We start from the raw sequence: 16,011 nt of genomic DNA on the forward strand, positions 1-16,011 counted from the left end.
AATAACCAGAGCTGTACGGACAGATGTGCATTCATGTAGGATCTCATCATTCATTGTAAAAAAGCTGACTGAAAATAGGTTTTCAGGGCATCTAAATTAGTGAGAACATCCCATCATCTGCTCCTACATTACCATCATATCATATCTCACCATGTAGGAGCTGAATGTTAAAACAGTACTGTTTCGGGTTATTATTGAAACGCTGCACATTTCCTGGCCATTTTCAGCCGTCCATCTGTCACTCATCAATCACTGCTCAGCCTTATCATAGCTGTGACAGGCTGCCTGGTCCCTGGTGTGTTCTCACATTTCTCCACCCCTTCAATATCCCTGCACTCTGGTGTATGCAAATTACCGCTTCATGCTGGGGCACGGGCTAATGGCAGGACAAATAAAAAACCTTCCGGTAATTCTGCTTTCAGCGCAACCGATAGCTCCATTGATGCAGTTTCTTGCTGAGTGTCATTGGCTCATTTTAGCACCAAGGACAGCGCCAGCCGCTCGCTTGGTGTCTGCCTGTGTGTAACTCGTCTGTTGTCTCGCTCCTTTTCGGTGAGTGTGCAACAAATCTAAAGGAGAATAAAAAGCACTCTTCGCCATCAAAACAACAGCAGTGACGCCGCTTTCAAAACATTTATAATAATCTAGGATGCATCAGCTCATATTAAATAGGCTTCATAATACAGCGTGCTATACAAGACTAAATGTTTGGTATCAAGTTCTTTCTGCTTTAGAGACAGATAATGACTCATATTTCAGTGAGCATGAAAAGAAAGTAGCAGTGGCTTTGATAATAGCAGAGCAAAAATAATCTAAGGTAGAAGCCAGGCAGACCTCGTCACCACCCGTCTTAACCACTGCAGAAGGCTGACGGACTTTGTAGCATCTGCAGGCAGGTTGTACTAACACCAGGGCCACTGACTCTCCTCCTGCTGATGGGGTTTTAGCTGCCAAAAAGCCTGGAGCATACTGAGTCTGTACATCTACAGCTGGAGAAGAAAACGTGTATCTTGCTTTTAAATGTGTGTGTGTGTGTTCATTTGTTTGCTTGCGTACGTGAACGTTTGGGTGTTTGGATTTAAGCTCGGCCAGCTTCCGCTCAGCCTGTAAGTGGCTAGCATATGGGATGACAACTGTTGCCTTCATGGGGAAATGGACGGATTAATTGAAATTGAGCACAGATAGGAGAACAGACACGCGAGTGATGAGCACTTAACACAATCATCAAGGCAAAAATCACACAGGGACCGCTGGTGTGTTTGTGAGCTGCACGCTTGTGTGTTTGGGCTTTGTGTCGGGCTTTGAGGGATTTTAGATTAATGAAGAAAATAACAATTACTGTGTGATTAATATGTGTGTACCAGCAGCCCAATACCTGTGGATAATCACCAACCTCGCAGACCATTAGCAAATACATAGTGCTGACAGTTTATAATGGGGTTATGTGTGCATACTGACAATGAGGAGCATGTGTTGTTGCTCACAGTGCTGAAACAGGCAACTAATGCTCATGCAGGGCTGACCTGAATATGGAGCTGCCCTTAGCAGGGGAAGTAGCCTTAACCCAGCTCCAAATGCACAGACATGTGGGCAAGCAAGCATCACAACAGGACCAACACTACCATTCAGAAAGTGTCTCGTTTTACAGTTTTAACTGACATCCATGTGGTCCCTTATTCCATAAAGGAATAACTCAACGTCCTGGGAAATTCACTTACCAAACGTTGTTGCAGATATTAAATCAATATCCCTCTCATTATTGTACACTAAATAGAAAAGGCTGTTAAGTTTAATGTAAATATAAAGACTGGAAACAGGGGAACACAGGCAGGCATCCCAAAGGTAACAAAATCCATCTCCAAGCACCTCTAAAGATCACTTATGAACACATTACACCTTGTTTGTTCAATCCATAAAAGAGACACTGTAAAACCTATAATTTATAGTTTTATGAGGGATTCTTTCTCGGGTAAGATCGGTAACATCCTAGTCGCCGCTCATTCCCTGGCAACCGCTCTAGGGCGACAAATAATCCCACTAATTACTAAACATTAAACTATTCCTCTAACGTCACATTTAACTTTACTTTCAATAAAGCCAGATGCATATAAGCTGCTATTAAATATACTGAAGGTTGCAAAAAAGTGTATATAAATGAATGCAGAATTCATATTTGTCAGTGTATTAGAGAATTGTGTTCAATAACAATCTATTTTCCTTCCTTTTGACCTGCATGTTGCAGGTAAAGGCTTCAACTCCCTGCAAATCTGTATCGGATATGAAGGTTTAGGTCATGTATGGTCAGACAGATGACCACGGTCTCACAAAGTAACCCAAACTGAAAGCAGAGCTCTCTCTAAGTTACTCAGCCACTCTTTCTCGGTCTGCATGTCCAATCCAACAGTCTGCACTCAAGTCAGAGTGCTGCACTTGTCAAGTGTGAAGATTTATGAGTCACGGAGACAAAGATCTGTAACTTTTTCTCTGACCCTCTCTCTTCTCTGGGCCTGTAATTCTCTCTATTTTCTCCCTTTCATCATTTCCTCTGAGGTCAACCAGACCCAGCTGGTGGAGAGGGACAGGTCAAGCACTATCGGTCTGTGTAACCCTTTGCTACTCATCAGTGTGTGTGTGTGTGTGTGTGTGTGTGTGTGTGTGTGTGTGTGTGTGTGTGTGTGTGTGTGTGTGTGTGTGTGTCTCACTGTGTCATCATCTAGCACTGAAAAATAGAAGCGAGTCCACTGGTGAGATTGGAGTAGAGGTAAGTGATTGGAAAACAGCAGCAAATGGATGGAAGGAGGCTTGAATAGGATGGCAGAAGAAGTCCCTTGAATATCCTAGAGAGCTCTTGTATGTTTGTGTGTGTGTGTGTGTGTGTGTGTGTGTGTGTGTGTGTGTGTGTGTGTGTGTGTGTGTGTGTGTGTGTGTGTGTGTGTGTGTGTGGTGTCTATTGCATGCACCGTAGGCGATGAGAGCAAATCAACAGGGTATGATGGTAAGAGCCAGACAAGTCACTTTAAACAACTTAACAAACTTGATTATTCAGAAGTACAAAAAAGCGCACACACACACACACACACACACACACACACACACACACACACACACACGCAATTATACACCATAAGTTAATAATTACTTGAAAGTCAGTGGGAGCTGAAAGTCACCAGCTAGCCTTGATTGTTTTATAATTATTTGAGTTTAACTTGTTAAAGTTAGAGAGTAAAAAAAAGAAGAAATAAATGATAACGCCAAATATATGTAGACACCCCTTTGATATACACTTCTCTTTGCCATAACATTGACAACTCGTGAAATAATTGAGTCCGAGTAAACGAGTGGTAGTGGCTATATATGCATGCGCACATAAAAAGAACCCTGTCCCTATATGTGTGTGTACTTTAAGTATTGTTTGGCTTTCATGGTTAGCATACACCAACCCAGTTCCACGGCAAAGTGTGAAATAGACACGCTGGTCCACGACAACAAAACGTGAAATAGACACGCTTTGGGAAGCGTTTTGAAAGTGTGAAAACTTACACGCACGTAAATGTTATGTGACGTAGGATCATGTTAACAAGTTCCTGCAACACAGGCAACAAAGGACATGTTTTACCAGCAGCAGCAGGCAGGGAGGGTGGTGGTGGTGGTGTTGGTAGTGGTGGTGGTGGTGGGGGGGGGGGGGGGGGGGGGGCTTGTTGATGACAGTCACGGACTGCCATGGGTAGACGATGAGGTTAGAATCCAGGAGGGTGACAATGTTTCTAACCCCAACCATGTTTTCTCTCCCGACCCCCAACCACATGTTAGCTATAACTTTCATTTTCCAGTAAATTATGTGGCTGTACACATGAACTTGGTTTCATTTTCATCCACTATAGGAAAATGCGCAACTTTCACACCTAGACAGGCCAAAGCTAAGCTATTTCTCGTTTTGATACCGGGTGGCATACAGTGATATATACATACAATGTTTTCAACTTGGAAACAGAGAAAGGCCCTTTCATATCAATATTGTGGAGGAACTTGACCTCCAATACTAATCCCGTCTTGTCAGAAGACTGAAGGCTGTAATGGCAGCATATTACTGTCCATATAGTTTTAAAATAACATGTTCAGTGATCACATATCAGTGCAGTACTTGGGTGTCCATATACCTTTGGACATGTAGTGTAGACCATACAAATAAAGGCATCTCTTGATCAATTTAATATAGTTATGGGTGTTGCTTTCACAGCTTTACTTGGATTTCCTTCTTTGTAAAACAAATACTGCCGTTGGTTGATTTTATGACTTTTTTAGGCTTGTTTAACTCTGTTTTAGTGATTACTATCATCAATAATGTTATGAAGTATTTGCCTCTCCCAACCACAGTGACCGTTGTTCATCTAAAGTAGCCTTAATAAAACATCACTCGGTTTTTATGTTGAGAAAGATAAGATGTCTTTAAAGTGGCCCCCAAAGAAGTGGATATTTGAACATCTATGATTCCATAACAGAGCAAACTTCTGCTGATGAATATCAAAAGCTCCAAAGCAGTGTTTTTGCAAATGGCTTTCTTTTAAGGTCAACACCGACCGTTCCCCAGTCTGCCTATTACTTCCTTCGCTCTCTCCAAACACATCTAAAAAAACACTGGAGACTGACTTAATTCTGCCAAAACCACTCCAGCCTGGTCTCTGATCAAATCCTCTCTCTCTATCTGTCTGTAGGGCAAATCAATGGGCCCGGGCTGCCTGAATATCTGCTGCCAACTATGGTCAGCCGTGACCACTCAAAGGAAAAGGAAGGAGGAAGATGAGACACCTACTCACTGCATGCTGTACCCAGTTACTGAACTACATGCTCTCTCACACACACACACACACACACACACTGTGACAACCCCAAACCCCCACCCTCTACATCTGGAAATACAACAGAGTTAAAACACAGGAGGCAGAACAAAAGGAGTCGGATATTGTATACATAGTGTGAAGATAGTGGACGATGGAAGTGTAAAGTTGAAGTGTGGATTAATGTAGATAATGATAGCTTTCTGAGACTTTACTTCCTTTCATATGTGGCTTTCTGTTTAAAGTAGACAATAAACACCCACTCAACACTACTCCACACTCATCCCATACTTAACACTGAGGCAGAGAGGAAAGGCTTGATTTCTCATTAGCAGCAAAAAAAATCAGCATTTGTTCGCTCATGAGCAAAATTCAACATGCTGTAAGCAACTGTTATTCTGTTATCACACAGCTTGCTGCAGATCTGGTATCAGGGCTCGTGGGATCACAGGAACCCTCCATCTCCTCCTTGTTTGAAGAAAATAGCTTAAACTTATCCGCGCCGACTCGATCTTCTGTCTCTGATGGCTGCTGGACTGTGCTGCGATCAGCTGCCTGGCGCGCCTCCACCGCCGCCGCCGCTACTAAGCCCTCTTGCTTCTCAAATGGCATAGGGCTGTGCAGAGCTTTGAAAAAGGAGGAGAAGGAGTAAAAAAAAAAAAAAAATATCTGTGATGTTCCTCCATGTCGCTGAGCCTTGCCCCCCTGGCCGCGTTAGGCCGGACAGGATTTGTGCACATCCTGTGTCACAGCCTCGTTGGAGGATTTATAGAGTGCTCCCATAATGCACTTCCTCTCTGCAAAGAGGGGGGGACATAAATCTGCCTCTTGTTTTTGTCGCCCCTCTTTTTTATTTGCTAATGGGATCCTCAAACGACTATCCCCTTGGCTTTCTTTATCCCACGTACACACCAACAAAAGCACTGGATCACACACGCAGCCACACACATACATCAGCCCTATATATTGTGGCATAAATTATGACCCGTGTCAATTAATCCTGCAACTTCATAGCACACATCCAAGCAGCAGTGGCCTACCTTGTTTCAAAGAGGCCTCGTCCACCGGCTGAATATTGCATTCTAACTGTTTGCGTGCTTCCTGACAGAAAGAATGTACAGTGTATTTATCTGGATATAATAAAGCAGCAAAAAGGTTCCACCAACAAAGAGTTACACAGTGGGTAGCAGAATTAAAATACACTGTGCTGGTAATGAGCTATCTAAATTCAGACTTCATATTGCTTGGAATTACACAAAAGCGGGGCTCCGGGCAGGACTGGCAAATACTATAGCTCTTTCTGCTTAGCTGCCAGAAGATTCTCCCTGTTGAGCAGCGACACGGTCGGTCCTGGGGAAATCGTTTGAGCCACAGTGTGTATCTGCGAATGCAATAATTCCTTTGTAAACGACATCAACTCCATGCCCATTTTTGCATGCTTGGCGGCTGTCAACATGTTGGATGCACTCTATCACTCTCCCTGCGCGTGTGTGCATGCACACACACACACACACACACACACACACACACACACACACTCACTCACTCATATGGTAACGCTCCAAGCTCTGATTACTGACAACTGTGAAACATACCAAGTAGCTACACACATTTAGAGACACACGTGTGTATGCTGAGTCTGCTTGCATCATTCGAGGGTGTCGGTGATTAAAGGCACTCGCACTTCCACGCTTTCCTGGAATGAAACGGTGGCTAAACAGAAAATGACAGGAGCAGCGACACTTCAAAGTTATCTGGAAAACAGCTCCGCATATTGGCGATACAGAGGTAGATCTTTCAGAATACTTGACACCGCTGCTATTTCTAAATATGCAACCGGAGAGGCAGATTCAGGGGGTGAGAAATGGGGAAACGCCGCTTCTCTGAGGGGTTCGGCTTCCTGCCAGCTGTTTCAAGAAACAGGAAAAGGTGGTGAGGGTCAGTGCAGCAACAGATAGAAGATTGTGGAAACAATGGACTCTTATTTTCCCCTGGATTTAACTGCACCGTATAGTGACCCTGGGGAATCAATTAGGAACCATGGTGTGCTTGGTTTTTCTACCCCCATTGACTTGGCAGTAATTTGTTTACTTCACAGCTAAGCTCTGGATAAAAAAACAACAACAACAACAAAATCTGGTGCAACTATCCTGTTCTTTCTGGCCATATTTTATATGTATAAACTCATACCCAGTATTCCCTAATGGGTGACACATGAATTGAGTGAATTTGCAGGCACTGTATGTGATAGTTACCTCATTGTTGCTTGCAAGTAAAGTAAATGAAAGTGCATATCAGGCGAAGCTTTGACCTGCAGGCCAGGACAAAGGTCATTGTATTAGCATACGTTTTCCCTCCACACTCATGCGACACAGACTGCAGCCAGCCGACCAGCAGGGAGGCTCTTCCCCGTGTCAGGAGGACCAACAGCTTATCACAGTTATTCTGTCTCCCGGCTGCCAGACCGAACTGACAGGTGTCACCTTGTTATTTCGCTGCGTAAAGAGCCAGTCTCGGTCTACAGGGAGTTGATTAGCACGAACCTGTTGCCTGCATTTACCCAGCTTACCTACGGCACATGCCAGTCTCACTGGAGGATAGAACAGTCCCGCAGCAGTGGGGATACTGGCAAGACCTAAAATTAGCTCGGCGGTGAGGCAAAGCTGCCGACAGTATGCTGCACATTTATGACATCTGGATGTCATTATCATATATCTGTAGTTTTGGGGATTACTTGTCACATGAATTTGGATGAGCTAAATCCAGCAGTGAATTGAATTAGTGTGTTGATGAATCCCACCTATGATTCATTTGTACATGAAGTACATGATTTTAGATTGCTTTGCAAAAGTTTGGGTGGATTTTGAAAGCTGATCTGTAAAGAAATTAGCTGTGGCTGAACTTTTAAGTCACTGATAAATCTGTAAATATAATTCCCTGTGAGATTAACCTGGGTGCTGCCAGGTCGCCTGTAGAGGACATTTGCATCCACAGTCACAGATGTTGTCATATTTATATGTTTTTCAAGCTTTGGGAGAGATTTACTCGCACTCCCAACCCGGGACTTTCCTCTCCATAAGCGAGTTGTGGGGATCTCTTACAACATGGGTGTTCACATATAGTTTATCATGGGCACTAAATGGTTTAATGATAATTATACTTTCAAATATACTCTAATATACATATGGAAGACCCTAAATGCAACATCTTTGCAGGTTTTTGGCTTAATAGGTTCTAAAACTCCACAGATCAACTGCTCCACTTTAATCCTACCGACCTCTCCTGTCGGTCACAAACAACAGGAAAGACCCACAGGCTTGTAACGTGTTTCTCCTACATCCAGCCCTTTACAAAATAACATGAGTAATGCAGCAATAAATGTGATGATCATAAACCGCAACAAAAGTCCCTCAATCAATATCAAAGTGATGCCATGTGAGAATAAGCCAAAATAAGGTCACTGTAAGCTCTTTATTGAGCACCGCAGAAAAAACTCCAAGTCTCCATAGAAGTACTGTAGTGATACCGTGGAAGATAAAACAAATACATTCAAGTGCCATCAGAGGCTACAGTTATTTAGTTAAGTCTCCACAAGACCAAATAGGGAATAAAAGCCCTTTCCTTAAGTAAAGAACATCCAAACAGAGAGACTGTAATCAGCGGTTAGTTGTCTGTATCTGATGGACATCCTCATGCATCCACACACAGCATCACAGTTGTAATAAAGCCGTAGCGCACACACAGATCCGCACCACGCAGAGCCAGCTGCGCTTCACCTACCGTACCTTTGGTGTGAGCGGCGCTCAGCCCCAGAGCCACCACAGCCAACACGCCGGCAATTCTCAGCATCTTCTCGGTGGAGATTCAGCCCGGGAAAGGAGAGGGACTACGGCGACCTCTTTCCTCTTCTCTTTCTCACTCTGGTCTTTTTTCCCCCTCCGTTCTCTCTTCCTCTCCTTCTCCTTGCCGCCCTCTCCCTCTTATTTCACCGCCTCAGGTTCTCTCCTCTCTTGAAAAGCAGTGTGGAAACAGTTCACTGATACGTGGGACAAGACGGGCGACCGTGGAGTGGAAGAAGGACAAACACGGGTACCCGCAACAGCACCTCGCCGCACGGCACCGCGCGCGTCTCACCGCAGGTTTGTGTGGACGGTCGAGGGGAAGCAGCTCCAAGTGGGTTTTCTGCTGAGACGGGACCGGAGAGCGGCGCACCCCGGGACCAGACCGTGTAACGTCACGGAGAGAGATGGATTCAGGCGCTTTTTTTTTTTTCCCTCTCAGTCTCTCTCTCTCTCTCTCTCTCTCTCTCTCTCTCTTTCTCTCATCCACCGCCCTCCCTTCTCTCCTCCTCCCATCTCCTATCTCAGGAGCATCCCAGCCCACTCCAACGCTGAGCACAGATTCATAACGCAAAAAAAAAAAAAAAAAAAAGAGTTTGAAGAGCATAGAGCACCTTGTTTTAACTTAATTCATGAACACATCCCTAAATTTCAAAAACATCAGAATATTAAATGCTTAAAAAACAACATTACTGGTGTTGTGCATTGACAAAAAAAAAATCAAACTGTTTTATCATATAGATGCACCATAAATCCAGTAGATAACACATAGTTTATATTATAATGTTAAAATCTGCAGATAAAATGCTGTACAATTAATTCAGAGTAGCCTAATACAGACACATGTGTGATTTAAATACACTGTATTTTGTTACTTGCCTGAGGATGCAATGAATCTTAATATTGCTCATGCAGAAATTGAATATTAACAGTCCAATTTAGGCCGGTCTGTGCACAGGTCTACACCTCCTGACTCACCTTCCTAAGTCCCCACTAAATTTTCAGAATTTTATTTAACTGCTTATCAACAGCGATATTTGTGGATGCTAAGATATTTAGCCTGGTATTTATGTTATCATAGGGGGAGGGTTTTAACAGCATCTTGTCTACGTAATACAATTAAACTTTCTGTGGCATGGCACTATTGTTTTCCATGTTTCACAGGAGGACAAAAAAAATTCTCATTTCATTCTTCCACAATGTATATGTGTGTGTGTGTGTGTCTGTGTGTGTGTGTCTGTGTGTGTGTGTGTGTGTGTGTGTGTGTGTGTGTGTGTGTGTGTGTGTGTGTGTGTGTGTGTGTGTGTGTGTGTGTTGCCTATTGGTTGGTGCCGGGCAGTAGGATTAATAATAACTTTTTCAATTTTCCTGAGTAGCCTATCTCAAAGGAACTTTTCTTTTGGACTATCTCTAGCTGGGGGAGGATTATTCCGGGAGGCACAGGAAAATATTGCCTCCGTTATCTAGAGGGAGAAAAAAAGAATAACACAAACAGATGACAATGCAATGATTCGAATCCACACCACGCAGTGATGAAATTAGATTTGGTCTTCTTTTCACTGGGAAATGACCTAAGTGCCGTATAGTTGACAAAAAGACTTCCCCGAGTTGTAAAGAGGTGGCTGAGAAACTAGAGCAGCGGTTCTCAAACTGAGACACTGGGACCCTCAGGTGGCCTCCAGAACACAAGGAATGTTTCGGTTTAGTTTTGGCAAATACAATACACGTCTTATTTCCCAAGACTCTTCCTAAAAACTTTTAAGGAAACACAATCTGAGCTATTATACTCCCGAAGGCTTTAGAGCGTAGCCGCAGATCTCCAAATGATATCCATTAATCTGCAGAAAGGAACAGAAAAACTGTGCACCAAAAAACTAATCTTAATCTATCACAGCTAGTTACTTCCTGAATTCAATATGAGCCTCTGTATCAGTGACTGGGCTCCATCAGGCTAAATGCTTTCATTTTGTATTTTCCAATGAAGGCTTTATTCAAAATTACAACCTGCTGAAAAATGGCCAATTTTTTTACAATCCTGTTTCCAGGTTTTCAATGCTTCTTCATTATTGGCACCAATTATTCCCACTAGGCTGCCGTATCCACCACTCCGGGAATAGTGAATTGTGGGCTATGATACTAATGTGATGTCATGCTGGGTCCGTCTGTTGTTCAGAGTCCAGAGGAAACTCCCTCTCGTACTCTGCATGTTTGGTGATCTAACCTGGCCCGGTAATTTAAAGTGCAGCTCTATTTGTCTCAGGTAAGTATTGCACTTTTGGGATGTATTAGTGACATACATTACGGCCAACCATTTGCTGTGTCGGTTGATGGAAACAAGAAGAAGAAGATGGGGATATTAGTTTCAAATTGATGATTACAATGTTGTGTAATAAATACATAATGGGCTGCCAGAGTTTGCTCCTCATAGGACTGAAATTAGACCTTTATTAAATTGTAACTGGTTGCTTTAAGGCTGTCCATAAATGTCATCGTCACAACAACCAGCAGCACTTTAAATCAGAGGAACAATTGATTATAAACTCGTCATATAATGAAGTAGATGTAACAGTTTGGTTTGGTTTTTCTTTTGTCTTGAAGCAGAATCTCATTACTCCTCTGGGCTTGTTCCACATCCATTTATGATGCACTACTGCAGAGCACCAGAGTACTAATGAGTCGCCCTGACTGCAAGTGGGTGACATTCAGCATCGTGGAACATATAGCAGATTTGTCACTAAGCAGACTTAGTCATCAGGAAACCTAATGTATGTTATATTTCTGGCACTTTGCAAAGATTTATGAGTTATAGATAATGCAACAGTGTTATTGAACCCAGAATACAATATTATTGGCAAGTATCAATTATGCAGGTTGTGACACATGCAGTCTTCTCACAATACAACACCTAACACAATACTATCTTGTTCTTGGCTTGTCACGTCTGTATGATGCAGCTGAGATGCAAAGATGACAAAAAAGTGTTTAAAGTAATTTTTTTCTACATTTATCTTTCAGCTCCACACCCAGGAATGCTGTTATACACACGCACACACACATACATACACACACTTTTTTTCCAGCAGGTCTGGCTGAAGATCCCTCTGTGCACAGCAAGTGTGACAGATAGAAAAGCACACTCATGCATCTTAATTTGATCATTTACTGAACACATGGAGAGAGTAGAAATGCCATTTTCTTCATTGCTGAAACTAATGGTCCATCGTCCTGCTGTGTAATGATAGAGAGAAGTGAATGCCTTATATGTGCAGTCAATGTAAATGTTTGGACATTTGGCTTGTGGGGAATGTGTGGAGGGTTAAAAGAGAACACAATTCAACCCTGGGATTGGAGAGGAGGTCAGAGCCAGACGGCTCCCAGATGTCGTCCCTGTCATTGTCCTCCCCGTCAGATGCTCCTCGTGGATATGAGACAGCTCCGAACCCCCATCTTCCATCTTGTACCTTTGGGCAATCCACCACCGCCTTCCTCCGTCTCTTATCTGTCCCTCAACTGAGAGGTCATTTTCTCTCAAGTGATCACCCTCCCGTGTTTCTATTTGTCCCGTCTTTTATCCCATATCTCCTCCTGCACCCTGCCTTTGTTTCTCCCTGTGCCTCTATCTTCTCCTCAGCTCTGCACATGGCCTAATCATTCTACCGTCACCGCATTCAGATCTCTCTATCCACCCCTCTCCACCCTCGCTCTCCAGTTAGTGTGTGTGACAGGGTGCAGCGCCTCCACACACTCCCACTGACAGCTGGCTCGGGCTGGAAGGAGGAGGCGAGGACGGGGAAAGGGGAAGGATGAGAGGAGGTAGAGAGAGGCAAAAAGAGAGAAAAGACCGTCATCCCCTCAGCGTTTCCCCCCAGCTCTTTCTGAGGAAGTGTCGGTGGCGCGTGCTTTGATGCCGCCTACATCATAAAGAGGTCTGAAGCTGTGAGAATGCCTTCTGGCCCCGTTTTGCCTCGCCTCGGTGGCAGGAACTGGGCCAGAAGTTGTCATCTGCTCAAAGCCTTGTGCATTTCTCAATCCCATTACTGAAAACTATAAAAATAAATATTACTTTAACTCCAGTCAGACAATGAAAATCCATATTTCAAAATTTCTGCATTCACTTGAGTCATTGTTTCTCCTTGCTTTCTCTGCTTTCCACTGAAACATTCAAACACTATACCAGTGGTTTTGCATGTTTTAGCTCATTTATGACAAAACATACAGCTAACATACACAGTGCACATTCTGTTTCAAAAATGTAAATGTATGTTTTTCTACTCTTTCAGGCATCTACTGGTTTATGTATGTAACTACAACTACCTGTTTAATTATTTGTGCAGTTACAAAAAGGAATTAATACTTTTTTTTAAATGCAAAAAATATATTTTCTTTTAAATAAATTTCCTTTTTTTCTATAAAGAAAACTCAGGCAAGTTTTATGGGTCTAATTAATTTTCATGCAGCATGCAAATTAATGACAAATGGCTGCATTAAATAGTTAAATAAATCACAAAATGTAAAACTTGATAGCATGTAGTGATATAAAATCATAAAGGCTTAAAGATTTAAAACTTACAAACACATCTTTGTTCCCTTAAAGGAACAGTTCACCATTTTTGGTAAATATACGTGTTTGTTTGTTTGTTTGTTTTGCCTCGAGGTGGGTGAGAAGATTGAAACAACTCACACATTGCTGAGGTAAATATGAAGCTACAGCAACTTTGTCAGCAGCAAACTGCCGCTTGTCAATTTTACACTTAGGTTTTAGTACAAATTGAGCAAACAAGATAAATGTGTCAATCAGGAGATTTTTTTTTAGGGGCTGGTGGGTGGATTTGTTATCTCTGGACAGACGCAAGCCCTTTCTCCATGTTTTCATTATGCTAAAATAAGATAATCTGCTGCTTGTTGCAGATTCGTACTGAATTGACAGTAAGGATGGTATCAATCGTCTCATCCAGTCTGAAATAATATAAATAAGGGTATTTCCCAAAATGTTGATTCTATCAACATGATAATGAAAATACACGTGTTGTCATCATAGCTAGTACTACTGCCGGATCGAAGTATCATAATGGTATTACTTCAAAACCAATTTCAATAGATCTCCCGTGCACTTTCAGCCTGTGACATTATCAGCCTAATGATGCAACTGATCAATAAGCTGGCACCTGCTATGTATTAGCTGTTGTTCCACACCTCCACCTTCAAACACTGCTGCTTTGTCACAGCTCACAGCGTCTCGCCGATTCACACAAACCGCTGCACTGAGAATCACGGGGTGAGGTTTAGGAGAAGTATCATGGTTTGGGTTAAATGCCTCCTGGGCGCCTTCCGTGGGAGGCTTTCCACGGTTGTAGTAGGTGACCCTGAGGTAGACCCAGAACAAACCGCAGGGATTAAATATCTCATCTGGCCTATATGAAGACCTTGAGGATTTCCGAGGGGGGGCTGAAAAAGTTGCTCAACCTGCTACCACCGCAACCGGACTGCAGATAAGTGGCAGAAAATGAAGGGATGGATGGATGTGTCACAACTTGCTTAGATTTATGGACCAAAAGTACTTGGTTATACTGGGTTAGATGAAAAAAGTAATTTGATGTAAATAAAGTTATGTTTCTTAGGGAAATTACATTACGTACATTACACGAATTAAATACATTATTTGATGTATGTAATTTACTGAAATCAATGATGGCTTTTATTCTCACATCCTCAAACAAACAAAACGGTCTTCTGGGTGAGTGTTCCCTCGACCTGCTCACTGCTCGGACTCTGTCACTCTCTATTCCATCACATGACCTCGTTCTTTAATTGTGGTGGTCACGGTGCAGACGGCAAAATGCTCAGTGTGCGTATTTCACTGATATGAATGGTTTTGACAAAATGGGACTCTGTGGGAATAAAAACAGGCTCCAGATGAAGGTTTCAGAGTTGGATTAAAAGATAGAAGCAGCTAAATTCTCTATCGTTTCCTGCAGTACCTCCTTGTAGATGATCTGACATCTAAGAAGCTTTAACTCTTGCAGGTGGTGCACCGGCTGAACCTGAATCACTTGCAGGAGCTTTGGACTGAAATGTTTTTCGGTTTCTCCAAAAAGCCAAAAATAATATTTTCAATCAACGGCAGATCTGCAGTCCTGTGAGCCAGATTCAACCCTTTTAAAAGGTTGTTTTAATACGTTGTTTTTTTCCCATTCCCATTTGTATCATTGGAAGAAAAAAAAAATGTTTGGACTGAACCACTTCCTGCACATTTCTGTGTGTTCACATCATCTCGGGTGCTCTCAAGGCATCAGATACTGGAGGATTGCTGTCCCTCTCCTCTTTGGTGTCTTCTTTGCCCATTCAGCAACTCGGCTTTTTACTTTTGTCCTTCCTTTCTCCCCCCCCCCCCCTCTCTTTTCTCTATGTTTGGCTCTTTGTGCTGCCTGACGCTCTACAGTCACCAAAGCTGCTGCTGCCGTCTTTGAATAGCAGTCCTCCTCTGGTCCAAGGCAGACTTGGCTGCAGCACAACAAGCTTGTTTGTGGGCCTTGGCAGTGATTACTCGCAGACCTGAATGTACCTGCATTTTTTTCATAGTGTACTTATGTGAATGTTAATGTTTATGTGCATGTGTGTGTGTGTGTGTGTGTGTGTGTGTGTGTGTGTGCGCCCACCCTAGGGAAACAGAAAGAGAGAATGTATGTGTATTTTTCTTCTTGCTTTTACCTCGGGGGTGGGGGAGAGGGTCACCTGACAGTGACCGGCCTCGGCAGACACATTCACACCCCAGTCATCCCTCCAGATCTGGGGTGTCAGTCACTTGCAGATGGAGAGCTCTAACAAGTATGAGTTTGACCTTGATACACAGGTAAAGACACATACAGGCATAAATAATAGTTAATTCAGAGACATCCAAATTAATCAAGCAAGCAAATGGAAAAGCTGCAAGTAAACAGTTTTGTTCTTAACCTTATGTTTTTTCCGTCACTACGCATCGAGCCAATTTCAGCCAAAAACAGTCCTCCACATACGCTGTGTAAATATGGGAGGAAATAGCAGGTTAAATGAATTTGACATCATGGCCTTGCAGGGTACGGATGAGGCTGAGCAAACAGTGACTGCAGTACAATGGTGTTTTATGGCTCAAAATCAGCACAGTATAAAGCGTGTGTGTGTATGTTTTCTACTCAGTCTCTCTGCATTCAACTTCCCCCAGTGGAGGGCACAGGTAAAGGTCACATTAAACATATATGGAGCTGCTTGAGGGAGAAAGCCACCTCAATGCAGGTCTCCAATTTAGGAAGGGTCACGATAATATCTAGCCAGTAGCAGCCTTATACACTGATGACCTAACT

The 16,011-nt window shown here is 43.0% G+C and overlaps 1 protein-coding gene across 1 annotated transcript in view; it reads right to left on the reverse strand.

The window, feature by feature from the left end:
- The window catches only part of LOC138197027 (calsyntenin-2-like), a 271,940-nt gene extending 262,818 nt beyond the window's left edge, over positions 1–9,122 (reverse strand). Inside the window, exon 1 of the mRNA XM_069147486.1 lies at positions 8,621–9,122. Coding sequence (XP_069003587.1) covers positions 8,621–8,684 — 64 coding nt within the window. The 5' untranslated portion in view covers positions 8,685–9,122. The remainder of the gene's footprint in view (positions 1–8,620) is intronic.
- Between the last annotated feature and the right edge of the window lie 6,889 nt (positions 9,123–16,011).

The sequence above is a fragment of the Embiotoca jacksoni genome, unplaced genomic scaffold, assembly GCF_022577435.1.
Source record: "Embiotoca jacksoni isolate LCO1_2020_lvr unplaced genomic scaffold, fEmbJac1.0.p SCAF_14, whole genome shotgun sequence".
In the NCBI taxonomy this organism is placed as follows: domain Eukaryota; kingdom Metazoa; phylum Chordata; class Actinopteri; family Embiotocidae; genus Embiotoca; species Embiotoca jacksoni.